At 52.0% G+C, this 20417-nt stretch overlaps 1 protein-coding gene across 1 annotated transcript in view; it reads right to left on the reverse strand.

The window, feature by feature from the left end:
- The window catches only part of DLEC1 (DLEC1 cilia and flagella associated protein), a 70082-nt gene that overhangs the window by 24878 nt on the left and 24787 nt on the right, over positions 1 to 20417 (reverse strand). The window contains exons 14-24 of the mRNA XM_044001936.1: positions 18520 to 18682; positions 17886 to 18078; positions 17143 to 17201; positions 11799 to 11967; positions 11302 to 11395; positions 9554 to 9684; positions 8809 to 8967; positions 6915 to 7054; positions 2882 to 3035; positions 1664 to 1774; positions 666 to 796 (exon numbers count right to left, since the gene is read on the reverse strand). Coding sequence (XP_043857871.1) covers positions 666 to 796; positions 1664 to 1774; positions 2882 to 3035; positions 6915 to 7054; positions 8809 to 8967; positions 9554 to 9684; positions 11302 to 11395; positions 11799 to 11967; positions 17143 to 17201; positions 17886 to 18078; positions 18520 to 18682 — 1504 coding nt within the window. The remainder of the gene's footprint in view (positions 1 to 665; positions 797 to 1663; positions 1775 to 2881; positions 3036 to 6914; positions 7055 to 8808; positions 8968 to 9553; positions 9685 to 11301; positions 11396 to 11798; positions 11968 to 17142; positions 17202 to 17885; positions 18079 to 18519; positions 18683 to 20417) is intronic.

Here is a 20417-nt window from a genome sequence, read left to right on the forward strand (position 1 = left end):
CACCAAAAATCCCAAAAAAACAAACAAAAAAGAAGAAGAAGAAGAAATGGAGCGGCTTTGCTGCTAAGGAGCATGGGGCCCTTTCTATCTGTGCTGCGGCTGAGCCTTCCTCATATGCCCAGACCTCGGTAAAGAGCTTGCTGATCCTGATGCCCAGCACAAGTGTGCAGAGAAGGGGCCCTTCCCGTCCTTCTATCTGGCCTGCTCATCTCCTAATCTCTTCCCCTCTGGCTTCTGATTGGTCCTCCTCTTGCCAGCCTCTCTCTGGCGCCTCCCTCTTTCTCAGTCTCCCATGGGAGATCATCACCCTAAGTGTGCCTGTTGCTCAAGCCTCTGTCCCAGGCCCTCTTCTACACTCATCGGGATCCCTGGTTTATCTCCATTTGGACCCTCCCCCCAGATCTCTCTTTTAACCCTTGTCTCTCTCTGATACCGGTCCCACACACGAATGGCCTGCTAGAAATCACGGGCCACCCTGCTGATAGCGCCAGCTCTAAGTGTCCAAAACAGGGCCCATTATCACCCTGTCCCCCTTAAGCCTGCCCAGCTGCCCCTGTCCTCCCCATCACCCTATAATTGCCTAAGCTCCTTGGGCTATTACACTGCAGGGTCTTGAACCTCAGTCTCCCCACAAGGTTGGCCCTCCCCCTATGGCTGTGGCTCACCTGCTTTTGCCATCAGCCTGGGGTATCGAGAAGGTCACATCCAGCCCCTTGGGCTTCCCCGAAATGCCTAGAACAAGAGATTTCTTCATCCCTTCAATTTGACACGGGAGGGCAAGGTCTGTCAGCTCGTCCTAAAAGCAAGACAAAGTCCTACCTTCTTGCTTCCCAAGCCAAGACTCTGAACCAGCTTGGGACATGGGTGGGAGGTCATTAGAAAAAGGGACTCCCCTGCTCTTTGGGCCGTAAGTGTTGGACCTACTTGCACAGTTCATTTCCAAGGATATGAAACAGAACAAGTGTCAATGACCCCATTTGTGTCTTTTCAATTTCAAGATGTATCCCCCATCCCTTGCAGAATGTCCATCTCTCTGTCATGAGTCCTTGCACTATTAACCGCGGCAGGTCTAGTGATAAAATGCAGAGCTTCGGACCACCCAGCGAGGGCTGGAAGAGTTAAGAGGGGCAGGGGAGCCAAGAGGCCCCTGGGGCTGATTGAGGTAAGAGTCCTGGGGAAGGGGGGCTCACGGCATCATCCCGGAGGGGGGATCAGAACCCTTACTCCCAGTTCTCAGATGCACAAAATGCTTGCAGATGTGAAAATGAAAACTAGGAAAGCCAGTTTTTCAGCTCCTTTATGGGGTCCACAGACACACAATGTTGGGCCCTACTGTGACAGGTAAACCTGAGAGCCCTTTAACACAGGAGACTTTGGGGCATCTCACCCTCTGGCACAAAAATGTGGATTTCATTTTGTGAAAACCCAAACGATTCTAGCCTAATTTCGAAACCTCTTAGGCTTATATGGGGTAGCCTCAGAGAGGAGGGCAGGGCGAGCACTGGGCAGCACTAGAAGGTGCATGCGGGGGCTGGGGGCAGAAATGGGGCCCTCATCCAGAGCCTGCTGGAAGCCTTGGAAGCCGTCCTGGTCTCTCCCTGGCTCTCTGAGGCCCCAGCCGGGCCAGAGCCCCCTCCCCACCAGGTTCTGCCACAGCACTTACCATAGTGAAAGCCGTGAACTGCAAATTCAGCTGCTTCTCCTCATTGGGGCCCAACAGGCCGCGTCTGGGGCAGACTTCCGCCAGGCAGAGACCAGAATGAGTCCCCAGGAGCTGTCAGTGCAGGGAAATGCCCTCCTGAGCCATTAGATGTTTCCCAATTAATCTCAGAGATGCCCAAAGCTCTGAACATTGTGCCCACAGGGCCAGCCGCTCCTGCCCAGGCCAAGGGAGGGCACAGTGCCCCAATGCCCTAGCGGCTCGGCGGATCTGGTGCACACCACCAGCCTGGGCCTCATCTCCCTCCAGGAGACCCTCTACTCTTTGGAGAACCACAGAGGCGAGGTTACTAGGCACCAGGTCACTTCTGTTCCTAGCTCTCAGAAAGAGCCGATGCAGCAGAAGTGGGGATCTTGGAAGTTATCTGGCACTGCCAAGGGGCACTGCCTCAGGTTCTCACAAGACCAGGTCTATCAGAGAGCCCCAAGACCAGAGTCAGGAAGACCTGGGTTCAAATCCAGCTTCAGATACTCACTGGCTGTGTGACCCTGGGCAAGTCTATTTACTCTGCATCAGTTTCCTCATCTGTAAATGGGGGGAGGGTGTAATCACAGTACCTACTCCCTAGGGTGGCTGTGAGGATCCCACGAAATATTTGTAAAGCAATATAGGTAAAGCGCTCGCTATTATTAGATGCAGGGTCAGAGGGGACGCTGCAGGGATGAAACTGGCAGGCCATGGCACCACACTGGGTCTGGGGGGGAGAGAGGGAGGCATCCGGGATGACCCCCCCCCCTCGGCTAGGAGCCTGGGGGACAGAACTGGGAAAGGGGCGGGGGAAAGAAAATGGGCTGCCTTTTGGACATGCTGGGTTGAAGCTGCCTGAAAGGCTGTGGGCACCCACTCACCACCTGTCATGGGCACCCCCCCGGAGCTTCAGCTTGCCCAGCTATGAGAGGGGGACACCATGGGGAGCACAGAGGGCCTGGGTTCACAGGCCGGCTCTGACACCTACTCCCTGTGGGACTGTGGGTGGGCCACTTCCCTCCCTCAGTTTCCTCATCTGTAAAATGAGAGGCTGGACTCCCTGGACGGTCTCTGAGGCTCTAACAACCCCATGGCCCCTTTGCAAACCATCCATGCTCCAGTGGAAACACGGGCTGCTGCCCTTCTCCCCTCCCTGTGACCAGGCCAGGCCCACGTGGAGGGTGAGTCTCCTACCTTCCCCCACAGAAACTTGGTGGGCAGGAGGGTCCCGTTAAAGAGCGTGACGGTCGCCTCAGTGGGGACACCAAAGTACATGTTGGTGAGCAGGAGCTGGCTGCACATCAGATACGCGTAAGGTCGCTGCACTTCGCCATAGACGGGTAGGTAGCTGGGGGCGAATGGGCACAGGCTGAGGGCCTCTCAGGCTGCCGTCTCTTCCAGGCTTCCTGGGCCAGGCCTACCCCGAATCCCCTCCTCCTCGCCATCCCCATGGGGACTCTCTCCGATTGCCCCCCCAAGTTTCTCTGCGCTCCACCCGGTACCAGGCAGCTGCCTTCATCCAGCATTCTCTCAGGAGTGACCCTTGAGACACCGCGGGCAGGGCCCTGTGCACCCTGAGCCCCTCAATGTCCCGGCTGGAGCTCCCCCAAAGGCCGGCAAACAGGAAGTGCCCTTCCACTGCAAACCACAGCCAAGCATCTGGGACCATCCTCCCCAGGGGGCCACGGTCCACCTAAGGAATCTCCTCCTATCGTAATGATGGTCTAGAATCGAGATGCCTAAGAGACATGTAGAGGAGGAGTGACAAAGGGCAGCTGGGCGGTGACAGGGCTGCATGTGCAGATCGGGAAGTCACAGCCATAAAGACAGTCCTTGAATTCATGGGAACTGATGGGAGGATGTGGAGGGGGAGAGGGGGGAGGGAGAGAGAGAGAGAGAGAGAGAGAGAGAGAGAGAGAGAGAGAGAGAGAGAGAGGGAGAGAGAGAGAATGGAGGGAGGGAGAGAGAGAGAATGGAGGGAGGGAGAGAAAGAATGGAGAGAGGGAGAGAGAGAGAGGGAGGGAGGGAGGGGGAGAGAGAGAGAGAGAGGGAGGGAGGGAGGGAGAGGGAGAGGGAGAGGGAGAGGGAGAGGGAGGGAGGGAGAGGGAGAGGGAGGGAGGGAGGGAGGGAGAGGGAGAGAGGGAGAGGGAGAGGGAGAGAGGGAGGGAGAGGGAGAGGGAGAGGGAGGGAGGGAGGGAGGGAGAGGGAGAGAAGGAGAGGGAGAGGGAGAGGGAGAGGGAGAGGGAGAGGGAGAGGGAGAGGGGGAGAGAGAGAGAGAGAAAGAGACAGAGCTAGAGAGAGTGAGAGAGAGAGAGAGAGAGAGAGAGAGAGAGAGAGGATGGAGGGAGGGAGAGAGAGAGAGAAGGGGGAGTAAAGGAAGATGGGGAGAGATGGAGAGAGGACAGAAAGAGATCACATACATGTATAGAGAGGAGAGGCTCAGGACAGAGACCCAAGGCCTCAGGACAGATGTACAGGTACACCTACAGTCAGGAGGAACAGCTACAGAGGGAGAAAGAGAACCTGACCAGAGCAATGTCCTGAAAACCCAGGGAGGAGAAGGGCTCCTGAGGTAAGGGGTTGTCAGCAGTGTCAGTGGTTGCAGAGATCAAGGAAGATGAGGAGGAAGACCATTCATTGGGTTTAATGATGAAGAGATCACTGAAGTAAATCTGAGGAAGAGACGCAGAACTTACCCTAAAGAACAGCGGTAGAGATTTTGGTAAAACCAAAGACCCCATACTGCAGTAAGGACTCACTACTGGGCAAAAAATTCTGAGAAAAATGGGGAGCAGTGTGGCAGAAATTAGGTTTACATCAACATCCCCTACCATATATTAAGAGAAGCTTCAAATGGATCCAGAACTTAGATATAACTGGCTACATCTTAACCAAACTAGGGGAACAATAAAGAAATGTCCTTTTGGATCAGTGGATAATTCATGACCAAACAGGGGGTGGAAAGTAAAACAGGGGCAATTTCAATTGTATAGAATGTCAAAATTTTTGCACAAACAAAATCAATGCAGCTAAAATTAGAAAGGAGACTGTTAACTGGGAAAAATATTTGATGCAAATTTCTTTCATAAAAGTCTCATTTTTAAGAGATATATATGTGTGTGTGTGTGTGTGTGTGTGTGTGTGTGTGTGTATAATTGGTTTAAATTTATTAGAATTAGAATCATTCCCTGATAAATTGTCAAAGCATATGAACAGGAAGTTTTCAAAGGAAGAAACCTAAACTATCAACAGTCATATGAAAATATGCTCCAAATCACCAATATTAGAGAAACAGAAATTAAAATAACCCTGAGGTTATACCTCATGCCTGTAAGATTAAAAAAGATGACCAAAAAAGGAAAATAAGAAATGTTGGAGGGGCTGCAGGGAAAAGGGTACACTAAGGCACTCTTGGTAGAGCATTATGGCTGCAAATCCCTCAACTACCCACACTCTTACCCAGTGATATGACTGCTATGCCTACATACTCCAAGAGATCAAAGAAAGAGGAAAAGGATCTATGTGTGCAAAAATATTTACATCTATTTTTGTAGTGACAAAGAACTGAATGGTAAGAGGGGGCTTATTAATTGGGGGAAGGCTGAACAAATTACGGTACATGAATGTAATGAAAATAGCAATACTTTGTTACATTCGCATACCATAATTTGTTCAGCCATAAGAAATGCCAAAAGGGACGGTTTCAATAAATCTAAAGCCTACATCAACCGATGCAGAATGAGTGAACAGAGCTAGAATAATTTGTGTAATGACAATATGGTAAAGAAACTTAACTCTGAAGACTTAAGAACACTGATCAAATCAGGGACCAACCAAGTCCCCAGGGGACCTGTGATAAAGTGTGGTGAAGCACACTGCCCACCTCCAGAAAGGTGCCACCCTCCAGAGCAGAGGGCGACATACAGTTTTAGATGTGGCTAATGAGGGAATTTCTTTTTCTTGACTGTATACTTGTTACTTGAGTTTTGCTTTTCTTTTTTGAGAAGTGTTATGGGCCCAGAGTACCCCAGAAGTTCTCTGGGGCACATCAAAGAAACTTCTCCTTGAGAAACTAAACAGAGGACAGACATGCCTAGAGAGATAAGTGGAACCAGATCGGGCTGAGCTAGCTCCAAGACCCCCACTCTTCATTCTAGTCTCCCTGACCCCTGGGGAGATAAGTTTGGGTGTGGCTGCTGCCTTTGTGTCCTGAGGAGAGAGATGGTTTGAGAGATCCGTAGCTACCCCTCACCCAACTCCCCCAGCCACCACCAGTGGGGGATGGTCCTCTCTCACTAAGGGAACTTTCCACAGGCAGATGATCACCTCCATCAGTATATAAAAGTATATCTATAAAAGTACCTGCCTGTCTCTTGCTCGAGGAGATTGGTATCTCAGAGCCACGCTCTGTGCCATGCTTTTCTCCCCATGAGAAGTCCAAGGATTTCTCTCATGGTTTCCCTTCCCTTTCCTTCCTCTGCCCCTAAATAAACTACTATCTTATTCTAATTGCTTTTGTGGGCAAGACGGTGTAATTCTTTAAAGAGGAATTCCTAAGGACCTCAAACCCCTACCCCAAACCCCAAACCCCTATCCCCTATCCCTAACCCCCTACCTCATTTTCCCCATGACAGAAGGGAGAGAGGCAGGACACCAAAAAAGAAAAGACAAAGCAAACACAGTGGGGTGGTTGAAGCACGTTTTTAAGTGCACAGAACACGGGCCCGCAGACCAGCTCTGGAAGTTACCTGGTGAACTGTACACAGCAGAAATATAGCACTTACAATTCTCCTTTTCTGTTCTGCTCTGTATATGAAAACGCACATTTTGGTGGGTGGGTGTTTGTTAAGTTCAGAATACAAAAATGACTTAATAAAGAAGTTATCTGGTGAGCTGATGAGGTTGCTCCCCAAATGAAGGAGGAGTGGTGGGGATGGAAGCCAGATAGCAGAGGCACTGTGGCACAGCTACTCGATGTCTTGGAAAGGGAGCCTGCTCCCAGTCAAAATCATGATCGGAAAAGAAGCCCCGTAGGAGGCACTGGGGCAGCACCATGCAGACAGACAGATGGATGTTTGGACAGAGAGATGCTCTGTTTCCCCATTAGAGCCCCCTGGAGGGCAGGGCCTATCTTTTGTTTCCTTTTGTATCACCAGCACACAGCAGGTGCTTAAGTGATGCTTACTGACTGGTTGTTGATCAACTGAGGCACAGCCCTAGGCCCTACCTTGGTTCCCCATTTTCCACCTGTAACTCTAAGACCGTCTGGAGGCTTTGGCAGCATTTGGCCTCAAAGGTAATGGTCACACGGTGCTCTCCCAAAGGAGGAATATGGCCCCGGGGTGGCTCTATGATGAAGGGAGAAACCTGGGGAGGAAGAAGAGAAACGGATCATCATGGGAGGCTCCCGGCTCTGGATCCTGTTCACGATCGGCATTGGAGCCGGGGGTCAAACCCTAACAGAAATGGAGGCGAGCAGCTGACTGAGGGAACCGCCAATGAACAGCATCTGTATTTCTATTTATTCTGTGAAATGTTTCCCAGGGTCTGGTTGGATCTGTGCTGGCCAACAGGCCTCATTCTGACACCTTGGATCAAGAGGGTCTGAGAAGAAAGAAGGGAGGAGGGAGGGAGGAGGGAGGGAAGGGGGGAGGAAGGAGGAGGAGGGAGAGAGAGAAGGGGGGAGGGAGGAGGAGGAGGGAGAGAGAAGGGGGGAGGGAGGGAGAGAAGGGGGAGGGAGGAGGAGGAGGGAGGGAGGAGGAGGGAGAGAGTAGGGGGAGGGAGGAGGAGGGAGGGAGGGAGAGAAGGGGGGAGGGAGGAGGAGGAGGGAGAGAGAAGGGGGGAGGGAGGAGGAGGAAGAGGGAGAGAGTAGGGGGGAGGGAGGAGGAGGGAAGGAGGGAGGGAAGGGGGGAGGGAGGGGGAGAGAGGGAGAGAGAGAAGGGGGGAAGGAGGAGGAGGGAGAGAGAAGGGGGAGGGAGGGAAGGGGGGAGGAGGAGGGAGGGAGGGAGAAAGAGAAGGGGGAGAGGGAGGAGGAGGAGGGAGAGAGAAGGGGGGAGGGAGAGAAGGGGGAGGGAGGGAAGGGGGAGGGAGGAGGAGAGAGGGAGGGAGAGAAGGGGGGAGGGAGGAGGAGGGAGGGAGGGAGGGAAGGGGGAGGGAGGAGGAGGAGGGAGAGAAGGGGGGAGGGAGGAGGAGAGAGGGAGAGAGAGAAGGGGGAGGGAGGAGGAGGAGGGAGGGAGGGAAGGGGGGAGGGAGGAGGAGGAGGGAGAGAGAAGGGGGGAGGGAGGGAAGGGGGAGGGAGGAGGAGAGAGGGAGAGAGAGAAGGGGGGGAGGGAGGAGGAGGAGGGAGAGAGAAGGGGGAGGGAGAGAAGGGGGAGGGAGGAGGAGAGAGGGAGGGAGAGAAGGGGGGAGGGAGGAGGAGGAGGAAGGGAGGGAAGCGGGGAGGGAGGAGGAGACAGATCAGGACTGGAGGAGGAGGAGGGGAGCACAGGGCCCGGAGCTGGAGGAGAAGAGAAAGGCCCTCGAGCTTAGCCAGACTCCTCAGGGAGGAAGCAGAGGTGACCCAGAGGAGGGGCCTGGATGGTGGAGGGCCTCGGTCCTGGGGGAAGGCATGCGCTCCCAGGAGCAGGGGGGTGGTCATGGCCGTCCTGGGACGCCCCCTGGAGGGGATACTCAGTTCTGGGCACCACAGCTTCAGGAGGACCAGAGCAACAGGACAGGGTCCCGGGCAGGCGGCAAAGGTGCCTTCAGTCCGGGGCATCCTAGGATCAGCTGAAAGATCAGGGCGTGTTGAGGCTGGAGAAGTCCCTTCCACCTGTGGGATCCGCTGACCTTGAGCAGCCCCGGGGACTGGGACAAGATTGGGAGAGAAGGCCTAGTTGGGGCGGGGGGGAGCTTCACTTTGGAGAGGCTGCGTCTGAGGTACCGTATTTTCTCAGTAAGTTCCAAGCCAAGTCTGGCCAGGGTCGCTCAGTCTGAGATAAAGCCCTGATGTCTCCCCCATGGGGAGGAGAAGCAAACTGATGACCAGGTCACCCAGCTCAGGGGCCACCAAATTCGGAGGTCACGCATGGCTTCTAGCCCCGCACAGCCCAGGTCTCCTGGGACACCCTCGGGGAGCTCACCTTTCCCTTCCTCTCCTCGAGGCACGCTGCGCTCTCTTGCATCTTCCACTTTGCGGGGAGCTGGCTTGTGTTCTGAATGTTTATAAAGCCGATGGCTCTCTTCCCCAGTCGAACCAGACCAAAGCGCAGGGCTGAGACATCGATGCTAAGCGTGGGCCCCTAAGTACCGACAAAGGCCCTCAACGTGCCATTCCTGACACTCTCTATACAGATTCTCAATTACATTTGCTGCTTGCTAGGGCCGGTGCCCTTCCCCTTGCCTTCCTTTCACCCTGACCCCTGGCTCGTCCAGAGTCCAAGGCCAAAGAGGCTGCTAACGGCACCTGGATGAGATGGGAATGACCAACTCCAATCCTCCCAACCAGATGGAGGCCTTGCCCCTGTCTCTGTACCCTGAGAGCCCTGACACTGGCAAGATCTTAGGCCCTCTGGGCTTGCTCTCTGATCTGCCGCGCACCTTAGGGCCTCCGGGCTTTCCCATCCATCCTGCGGCACTTTATTTCATACACTGTCTCCCCCCAACAGAATGGGAAGTCCTTGGGAGCCAGGGCTGTCTGCATTTTCCTTTGAGTGCAGGGCTTGGTACACAGTAAGTGTTTAATAAGTGCTTTTTTGTTCACCCATTCATCTGTCTGTCTCTGTCCCTCTGCCCCTTCATTCACAGGAGCAGCTCTAAAAACCCAGGGTCTTCCATGGCAGCAGACAACGGGCTCCCTCCCCCGCCAGGGGCCGCCTGCCTCCTCACCTTGAAGGCAGCCTCAATGTGCAGCACTACAGGGACCGGGGAGCGCTCGATCTTACAGAGCAGCTCCTGGCTCGTCACCCCAGGGACCCCTCCAGTGAAATTCAATTCAAATTCGCCCTTTTCATTGGGCTCTGGGGAAGGAAAAGACCTCGGGGTCACCAGGGGCGTGTCTCCACCACAGGCTCTGCCACTGGCCCTGATGGGACTTTGGAGCCCCCTCAGACCCCAGAGCCTCCGAGCCCTGTGCCTCCGGCTCTATTTACCCCTCATAATCCTCTAGCATCTAGTGCTCCCAATGACCCCATCGTGAGGCCCCCTCCATCCTTCTCCATGGCTCCGCCAGCCTGTGTCACTCCTGTGAGTGTGCTCTGTCTCCCCCACCCAGCCGTCTCTCCTCTCTCCCTCCCCGTTTCCCTTCTCTCCATCTCTCTCCTCTCTCCCTCCCCATTTCCCTTCTCTCCATCTCTCTCCTCTCTCCCTCCCCGTTTCCCTTCTCTCCATCTCTCTCCTCTCTCCCTCCCCATCTCCCATCTCTCCATCTCTCCTCTCTCCCTCCCCATCTCCCATCTCTCCATCTCTCCTCTCTCCCTCCCCATCTCTCCTCTCTCCCTCTCCATTTCCCTTCTCTCCATCTCTCTCCTCTCTCCCTCCCCATTTCCCTTCTCTCCACCTCTCTCCTCTCTCCCTCCCCATTTCCCTTCTCTCTATCTCTCTCCTGTCTCCCTCCCCGTCTCCCGTCTCTCTCCTCTCTCCCTGCTTTTCCACTCTTTCTCTCCCCATCTCTCTCTCCACATGTCCATCCCCATCTCTGTGCCCCACCCCAGAGGCTCTCAGGAGCCGGCGGTCTCTCAGTCCTCGTCCCTACATGCTCCTGACCACCCTTGGAGGATGGGGGCCCCAAGGCTGGGCACTCAGCCCCCCCTTTTTAGTCTCCTCTTTCAGGCCATCACGTGGCCTGTCCCAGTGGGTTTAACCGCCTCCCGCTGGAGGACGCCCCATGGACAGGCTGAGCCCCGGGCTCTCGAGTTCACACAACCTGTGGACATGGGGACCCACTGGCCTTGTCGGCCGCCGCCCTGCCTCTCCACGCTCCCTTCCTCCTCCCTGGGAGCTGCCTCTGCTCTGCGGGGCCTGCGGGGCCTACCAGGCCGCTGCCCAGTCCCGTGATTCTGCTTCCAGAGCGTCTCAGGTGTTGGGTCTCCTACAGAGCTGTCCCATGACTGTTCCTGCTCCTCTGATTTCAAAAGCCCCCCGCCCCCCCCCCCCCCATCCTGTGTCTTTTCCCCCATTAGACTGGAAGTCCCTGGAGGGCAGGCCTGCTTTTTCTCTGTCCCCAGCACTCAGCACAGCGTCTGGAACATAGTAGGTGCTTCATTCACACCTACGCTAACCCGGCCTAGTCCTCTCTCTCCCTCTGGCGCCCTTGTACCCTAGATCAGGAAGGCTTCTCTGGGGCTCCCAGCTTCCCTTCAAAGGGCCCCTCCCCATCCTGCATCTACTATGCACAATCAGGACGTGGCTTCCGCCTGCAGGAGAATGGAGGACCCTGGTGGTCTGGACCCCTCCCAGGCCACGCCTTCTTTCTCCATTTCCTTATCTGTGTGCCTGGCGCATCCTCCAGGAGGGCATTGCTGCTTGGGGCAGGGGTCCTTCCTCTGAGATGCCCTCTCCAGGACCTTTCCCATAAATGGGGGAGCAAACGGCTCCCCGCTGCCCGGGTGCCATCCCGCCATGGCCCAGCGCGTTACCTATGGTCCCGGTGTAGGGCTCCACTTCCACGATGTGGCAGTCGCTGATTTTCCCCCACGTGTACTGGATGGCGGATTTGCTATTGTTCCACATCTACAAGACAAGCGGACCCCGAGTTTGGCTTGGGAGAGGTCCTTCTGGTCTTAGACCGCGGCGGGAATGCGACATCTACTGTGCTTCCCAAACCCAAGTCCTGGGTGTCTCCTGGCGGACGTCCTCCATAGGGTGCTCGGGCTGGGGACTGACTCCCTAGGATGGCCCGTGGTCAGCTCCCTTGTGAGACCAAAGATAACAAGGGCAACCCGCGAGAGCTGGCACTCACTCAGCACTGGAAGCCGAGGCTGGAAAGGCAGCAAGAGCAGGGCGGGGGGCAGTCCCTTGGTCCCTTGGGGCAGCTACGCCCCTCTGGGGAATGCACCCTCCCGCCCACCCGCCCCAGGAATCCGAGAGTGTCCAGAGAGCCCAGTGCGCACAGCAGGAAGAAGGAAGGCCCCACCTTGAACTCTTTCTTCACGTTGACTCCGATGTAGTTTTCTCCGGGAATGATGACGGCATAGGGCTCCAGCAGAATCTGGAAGGGCTCGGTGGAGCCTTTCACCTCAATTTCCAGGGCGATGACATCATCTGCGGTGTAAGGTAATTCGCAGGTGTTCTCGTGTTCTAGACTATGCAAAAACACAGGCAGCCGTGACCACTACAGAGGCCTGGGGTTGGGGCTCTGCTTCTAGTGGAACATTTTTTAGTTTAGTGTGAAGTTTCTCTCTTCGGATCCCACTGCTCGGTATGTCGCTGACCTAGAGGAAGTTCTAGGATGGCCAGAGAAACTCTTTTCAGGGCAGCAAAGACCTGCAAACAAAGTCAGTTCCCATCGACTGGGAAGTGGATCCACAGGTTGTGCAGGAGAACGTGATGGAATATCCCTACACCATGAGAAACAGTGGATATGAAGACTTCTGAGAAGTCTGGGAAGACTTGTGGGAACTGAGCAAAGGGAAGTAAGAAGCACCAGGAAAACAACACAGACAATGTGAGGGAAAGAGCAACAAAAAGGGGAACGAAACACTGTAATGATAAAAACTGGGGCAGCTAGGTGGTACAGTGGATAAAGCACCGGCCCTGGATTCAGGAGGACCTGAGTTCAAATCCAGCCTCAGACACTTGATACTCACTAGCTGTGTGACCCTGGGCAAGTCACTTAACCCTCACTGCCCCCGCAAAAAAAAAAAAAAACAAGCCTCTCCCCCCAAAGAAGAGAGGAGAAATGTCTCCTTATCTCCTTCCATTTAGGGGGAAACTGGGCAGGATTATATATTGAACCAGGTGATACTGCAGGTCAAAAATATTTGGCAGCAGACTAGATGGAAATAGTGAGCCCTACAATATTAAGTGCTTAGAATAAAAATTAAAAATGACATAAAAACAGATTCTGTGTGATACCATTTGTAAAAACAGATCCAGGAATGATTGAATTTATTCTGGTCTTAATTTAAGTGGGAAGTGTTCTCTTAGGACAATTATAAGAAGTCAGAATTTACTCTACTCTCTGGAATTAAGACAAAATGGTGCAGGTTTAGGAGGGCAGCAAACCAAGAAAGGTGAATTCTTAATTTTCTTTCGCAACTGCTTCCCTCTTTGTGACCCTGGAATTCCACTGATAGTGTCTGAGAATGATATGCGTGTGCGAGCAGGCGGAAAGCCAGACCAGAGGGTTTATGGGAAACTCAGGGACAAAAGCTTCTGGACCAATTTCAGACCAGGCTTTGTTCACTGAAATCTACCAATACTCTTTCAAGGACAACAAGAAACCGAATAACTCACTCCCCTCTTTCTGCTGAAGAACAAGCGACTGCCTAATAAAATGCTTGTGGTTTCTTTTTTTAAATGGGGGGAAAAAGAAACAATGTTGGAGAAATGCATGGACCAGGGCAGCTTGACCTACACTGTGGTCTGGGGAAATCTGTTCACTGCATGATCTTAAAACAAGTTGCTTTCACTAGTTGACGAGTCTGTAAAGGGGATAAAAATAGCACCCATATCTTAGAGCTGCCATGAGAATCACATGATTGTTAAGTCCTTAGCACAAGACCCAGCATATGGTAAGCACGATATAAACTTTAACTGTTGTTATTTATTTAACTGAATGCAATTTCTCCACACTGAACAACCTCTGCACTGAGCTTTTAGATGTGACCAGTGTAAAATGTGTTATAACGGTAATTAAAAAAAAAATGATTTTCTCTGTTTGGAAATGCCTTTGACTGATCCGATATCATTGAAGTAGGCTGAAGTTTTGTTCCATGTTTTAAATTTATGATATTGTGAATGTTATTATTGTGTTCCTGAATTCTATTGTCTTGTAAATTCTGGGAAACCATTGTATAAGAAATGCTGCTGAAGAGATGATGCCATGATATCATTTTATATCCTTTTCATTTGGATGCTGTGAAATTATTAATTTATTAGAGGTTATTGTTCATAATGTTAAAACTACTCAGATTTGGGGAAGTTAGGTGGCACTGCAGTGGATAGAGCACCAGTCCTGGATTCAGGAGGACCTGAGTTCAAATCCAGCCTAAGACATTTGACACTTACTAGCTGTGTGACCCTCGGCAAGTCACTTAACCCTCAATTGCACTGCAAAAAACAAACCAAAACAAACCAAAAAAAAAAAAAACCTACCCAGATTTAATTGGTATTTCAAAAGGGAAGAATAATAATTGCTGAGAGAGAGAGAAAGAGAGAGAGAGACAAAGAGACAGAGAGAGGAGAGATTGTTAAAATCTTATTTGTAAACCTTCCAAGTTTCTTGGGACCATTTGCTTGGGCATGAAATCTTCAACTCTGTGAAAAACCTTCTTAATTGTTCTACAGAGAAAATGGGATCCCATTGCATATGCTCCTTGACAAAGGGAGGGGAGATTTACAAGTTTGTTTATAATATAGAAGCAATTTATGTGATGATTTGTGATTATGAAAATTATGAAGTTTTATCTGGAATAGTACATACTGATGTTACATTCTGAACCAACTTGATCTTGACAGATTCCAATGCGAGGGATTTAATTTTGCTTTAGGGATACAATAGCTTAAGAGAAGGCTATATGGAAATTTACAGTAGCCAGTGTTTTCTGGGCTTTTTTTTTTTTTGAGTGAACAAACACATATTCATTATCTGTATAGAATTCCAGATCATAACTATGTTCTTTATTTCTAATGTTTGATTTTCACACCAGGATGAGTTTAGACTATGGAAGAAAAAGGAGGTGGTGAGTGGTGAGTGATTGGTAGGTGTGTGTGTGTGTGTGTGTCTACAGGTGTGTGTGTGTGTCTCTACAGGTGTGTGTGCCTGCATGTGTGTATGTGTGAAGCCTGGCAAACTTTTTCTCCTACATAACTTATCACAACACCATGAGAGAAAAAAAGAATACCTGCATTCAGCCCTAAATGAGACTTTGTGCACTTTCTTTGTGAGCTTCATTTTCATTGTCACTAAGCCAATGTTTTGCCACTTCAAGAAAATGCCAGTTGTGTGATGGGAGTGCTGTCTGTCCCTGATATCCACCTTGGGAGTGAGCAACCTTGGCAGGCTGAGTTAGGGTGCTTCCTGACTCAGTTTCCCCTGCAAGAGCTTTGCCCACCCGGTGCATTTGGAGCCTGTCTATGGCCTTCTGTCATAAACTGTCATCTGAAACAAACAGTGTTTTTGTCCTATCAGACCCGTGCTGAGTCAGTCTGTGTCCTTGGGCTCAGGTCTGGAGGACCCGTCTTGGTGCTGTTATAAGCACGTCCCTGCTTCTGCCTCTCAGAGCAAAGCTCGCTAACCACGCCAGCTACAGCCATAATTCTGTCACTATAACCAATCTTGCCATTGTACTTTGGCGCCTCCACACTCTCGGAGGCAAATGCACAAGCTCTTACTGTCTTACTTAGTTCTTCTCCATGTCCTGGACCACTGAGCAGAGAGTCCTTGGCCTTGTCACCTGCCCCTTACTAGCTATATGTTCATGTGTGAGGTTAGGACTTGAAGTAATCCTGTGTGGAGAGCATGCTCTGACCCACAGCCAGGGTATACATACCAGAGGGTATTTAAGAGCAGTGGGATAGGTGTGTGGAATGTCTGTTCACTTGGACACAGGTAACAGCCGAGCATGGCTGACTACAGATGACTATTCTTTGCACACAACCTGGGAGGCCCTTGGCAGTTTACATATCGCATCCCTGGCATTTGGTACAACTGAGGTTAAATAGGCATCTCATATGCAGGGGCATTTGTGTGAGAAGGCATCTTCAGCTCTGTGGCCATGGGGAGGGCCAGGCCCTTTCCAGCACCCTTGGCCTATGGGCCGAGGGCCAGAATGCCATCATCTCCTGCAGCTGTGAACAGGGAGGGAGGCTGCGGCCATGTGATGCTCCTTCCTCAGGGCTGTGCCGGACCTTTCCCCAGGAGGGGGGGGGGGAAGCAAAGCAGCTACAGCTACCAGGGAGAAGCGCTCGATCCTCCCAGCACGTGCCCTTCTCCCGGGGAGGGCACCGGCTCACCTGGAGGCAGACAGGGCCAACCTCTCCTGAGCTCTAGCCCCTCCATGCCCAGACCCTCCGGGCCTCTTGGGCAGGTATCTCCAGGGCAGGTACCTCCGACTGGACAAGCTCCAAAGAGAACCCCTGCTTCCCTCCCGCCCCCCATACATCTTCCTCATTCCTTCCAGTCCCTCGGGTTCACCACCTTGACATCTCCCAGACTCTTCCCCTCCCCCACATCCGGGGAATTGCTGATGGATTTGGCTTCCACCACGGGTCTTCTCGACATCTCATTTAACGAGACAATAATGCTTAGCTCGGTGCCTGGCACACAGGCGCTCTTGGCCCCTCCTGCCTAGACCAAGCAGGCGCCTGCTAACCTGTCACATTCTGGATGGAGGCCAAAGTCGGACCCTTTCACTCCCCTGCCCAGTTTACATCCAGCCCTGGCTTCCTTCTGCTCTTCCCGGCCCACAAGCCTCCATTTCCTGCCCAGGCTGTGCCCCACACCTGTAATGCCGTCGCTTCTCACTTCTGCCTCACATAATCCCCAATCCCCATCAAAGCCTCAAGTGAAGATCCCGCACCTTTGGCAAGCAGCGTTACCTAATGTTTAATCTGCAAAGATGTTCTCCTAAAAGATAACCCAACGCGGATTTCTCACAGCCAACACAAGGTTCAGAAGCAGTTTTACAAGGAGCCTGCCTGGGTGTTCAGTCCCTTTTTGGTTCTACAGGAAATGGAAGTGGGCAAATTAAAGGGTGACAAACCAAGGCTTGGCTTGGACTTTCGGGCAGGCCCAGGACACTTGGGAACTCCATTCACATTTAGGTCATCTCCAGCAGAGTCAGACATGAGGGCTGTCAGGGAATGCAAGGTCACCCAAACAAGAGCCAGGGCTAGGCTTCAGAAAACAACCCACCCCGCCCCCCAACCTGCACCGCGTGGAGAGACCACCCTGGCGGCTCCATCGGCCAATGCCGCTGCTTCCCCTTGCCTAACTGAAGCAAAGGAGCTCCGGCTGCCAGGCCCCATCAGTGCCAAGGTGGGAGGGGGTCTATACTGCCCCAGAAACGCACAGGAGGACAGAGATTTGGTCAGGCTGTGACTGCTCCCAGGAGCCATCTTGTGCCCTGGTCATTCAGACAGAGAAAAGGCACGCGAAGCCTCAAGGTCCAGCACTGGGAACAGCCCAGATCACCCCACCTGAGGCTGGCAGGGGCACAAGCATGGGGAGGCCTAAAAGGGACATGGTTTGTAAGGAAAAGAGGAGGGAAATCTCCCAAGCCCTCCTGCTGAGGCAAGGGACCCTCTCCGCTTACCGAATGGGGTCTGGGATCTCCTCCAGCACAATCTGGATCACACTGTGGTAATCCTTCAGCTGCAAGATAAAAGGTCACTGGCTGAGCCCCTTATGGGTCTCTGTGAGCTCCTGGGGTGTGGGAGGGATACATCCCTCCTTAGGATCCCAGGAACTAGAACAGAAGGTGCCCTGAGGACCCACGGATAAGCCCAGAGAGGGGGAAAATACTTCTTGTGAGAATCAAACAAAATTAAAATGTGCAAAAGTCATATAACCAAAAAATGCTACAGAAATAGCGACTCTTAGTAGTGATGTTATTAGAAATAAGAATATTGGGGGCAGCTAGGTGGTGCAGTGGATAAAGCACCGGCCCTGGAGTCAGGAGGACCTGAGTTCAAATCTGGTCTCAGACATCTGACACTTACTAGCTGTGTGACCCTGGGCAAGTCACTTAACCCACATTGCCCTGAAAAAAAAATGTCCCCAAACAGTGAAAATGCATTAAAATGAAGTCTGCCTGTGGCTTCCCCTTCTCTTCTCCAAAACCAGAAAGCTGAATTCACCATCTCAGCCATTCTCATGGTACCGCAAGGAGAGAAGCAGAGATAGGCTGATCTTGAGAGGTCTCCTGAGGGCCCTTGGAGTCTGTCAGGCCAGGCTCGGGCCACTGAGCCTGGACCACACATCCCCCCACCCCCATGTCATTAGACAAAACGTCGGTGCCCTCCCTGCAGTGTGGACGGGCCAGGCCCTCCTCTTTACCTGTTCGGGAGAGAAGCTCAGGATGAACTCGTGGTCGGAGTGAGGCTGCAGGACGCCCTTCTGGGGCGTAACATAGAAGGCGGTCTCTGCATCAGGGTAGTACTTGATGTCCTTCCAGGTCCAAACCTCTCCTGGCATCAGGGGTAGTAAATTGGGTTTCATAATCTGCCAGTGGAACGGTAGAGCCACGTGCCTGAAGCAGGGGAGAGGCCCGGTGAACACGCTTCTCCTCGACAGACAAGTGGAGGAAGAGATCTGGGTCTTCAGGATCCTCATGGGGATGGAGAGGAGAAGGAGCACACTGCCCCTGACTCTCTCTCTCACGGGGGTCCATCCCAAGGACCCTCAAGTTTCACATGAAAAGGGAGAATGCACGGGCGAGGTGATCTTGGTCCCACTAAGGTAGCCCATGCAGCCGGCTCTCAGGACGCCTTCCCAACACTTACCAGAGGTCCCAGCCCCGCCCTTCTGGGGCCAAAAGACTGGGAGTTTGTGCTTAGCAAAACATAAGGTGTGACTCCTACGTCATGACTTTCAAAGCTCATGTTTCAGCAGCTGCACGGTATGTGTCCTTCTTGACCAACACGGGCAAAACCACTCACTTCCCCAGAGGAGACCAGCGAGGGCCACTTACGTGACGTTTCTTATAATGAGGTGTTTGGAGGCTGTGGTCTGGATGTTTTGGGACTCAAAGCGGATGAAATGCTGAGCAGTCAGGTCTGTGAGTTCCCCTGGCTCAGGGCAGCTGGCTTCACCGGACACATAGAGCAGCTCCAAGGCGACCAGTTGGCCCGTTCCTGGGGAAAGAGGCTCACAAGGTCAGATCTTCCCAGGGTGCGGTGCTCCTGGGGATCTGTGGGGGGCTCGCCCACGGCTGGGCTCCTGCTCAGGGAACAAAGACTCACACAGTCCGAGTCACCGCCGCAGCATCATTAGGTGGATGCTAAACAAAGCCAGAGGTCTGATATGTGCCCCCGTGTGCCCCAATGCATGTGACGGGTTTCCAGCCAAAAGAAATGATTTGTGCATTATCTGCCGCTGGCCATTGGTAAGTCAGTGAGCAGGGACTCTCACAAATTCTGATCGTGACATGTGTGTTTCACAGCTGTGGTGACTGTTATTAACAGACGCCTGTCAGGTGACGACTTAGCATCAAACAGTGGGAAAAGGTTGAAGAGAATTGGTTAAACAGCATTGGAAACTTCAGGTGACTGGTGCCCACTGGCAGCAGACAGACAGGGCCAATCTGCTGGATATCGAGAGGGAAATGACAAAGAATGAAAGGCCGAGAGCTGAAGGTTTAAAGTCCACAAAGTCTGGAAATGGAGGGAATTGACCCCATGACCAAGGAAAACAGCTATGTTTGTGTCCCTGCTGGAGGCCAGAGAGCCCTGCATTAAAGGCAAAGTCCTGGGTCCCCATGCAAGAAGGCAGAAGGACCCTACTGAAGTCAGTCTTACTAGAGGACAGAGTTCTGGTGTGAAGAAATGGTCTGGGAGTGGGACCGTTTATTAAGGGCTCACTAGGCACCGGACACTCTGACAGGGACCAGACACTTACAATCAGTGACGAGAAGCCAAAAGGGAGAAAAATGGGTTACCCAAGAGGGGCCTGAAATGAACAAAGCCAACCCAGATTTTAGGGCAAAAGGGGAAAATATGAGTTTTCTGTCATCACTGATGCTTAGCAGCATGAGATTCATGCTGTCATGGCACCTTAGAACATATTCAGGAAGAGAAGAGATAAGAGCAGCAGGGGTGACAGGATACGTCAGGAACACCAGTGAGGATGGGCGCTTCAGGCAACTCCCTAAAACTTAGCTGCAGTCCACTGTTGGTGGAGTTGTGAACTGATCCAACCATTCTGGAGTGCAATTTGGAACTATGCCCAAAGGGCTATAGAACCCTTTGATCCAGCAATACCACTGCTAGGTTTATATATATATATATATATATATATATCCCAAAGACATCCCCCAAAAGAGAAAAAGATCTATTTGTACAAAAATATTTCTAGCAGCTCTTTTTGTGGTGGATAAGAATTGGAAATCAAAGGAATGCCCATCAATTAGGGAATGGCTAAACAAACTATGGTATATGGTGGTGAAGGAATATTATTGTGCTATAAGAAATGAGGATGATTTCAGAAAGACCTGGAAAGACTTGTATGAACTGATGTATAGTGAAGTGAACAGAACCAAGAGAACATTGTACACAGAGACAGCAATATTGTTTAATGAAGAACTGTGAATGACTTGACTATTCTCAGCAATACAATGATCCAAGAAAATCCCAAAGGACTATTGATGAAACATACTATCCACCTCCAGAGAAAGAACTGATATTGATTGAACAGAGACTGAAGCTTATTTTTCACTTTCTTTCTTTCATTTTCTTTTATTCAAGTTGTCTTGTACAAAATGACTAATATGGTAATGTTTTACATAATTGCATATGTATAACCCACATATGATTGCTTACCACCTCTGGAAGGGGTTAGGGGAGGGAGGGAAGGAGGGAACTCAACACTATA

Source organism: Dromiciops gliroides, chromosome 1 (genome assembly GCF_019393635.1).
Source record: "Dromiciops gliroides isolate mDroGli1 chromosome 1, mDroGli1.pri, whole genome shotgun sequence".
In the NCBI taxonomy this organism is placed as follows: Eukaryota; Metazoa; Chordata; class Mammalia; order Microbiotheria; family Microbiotheriidae; genus Dromiciops; species Dromiciops gliroides.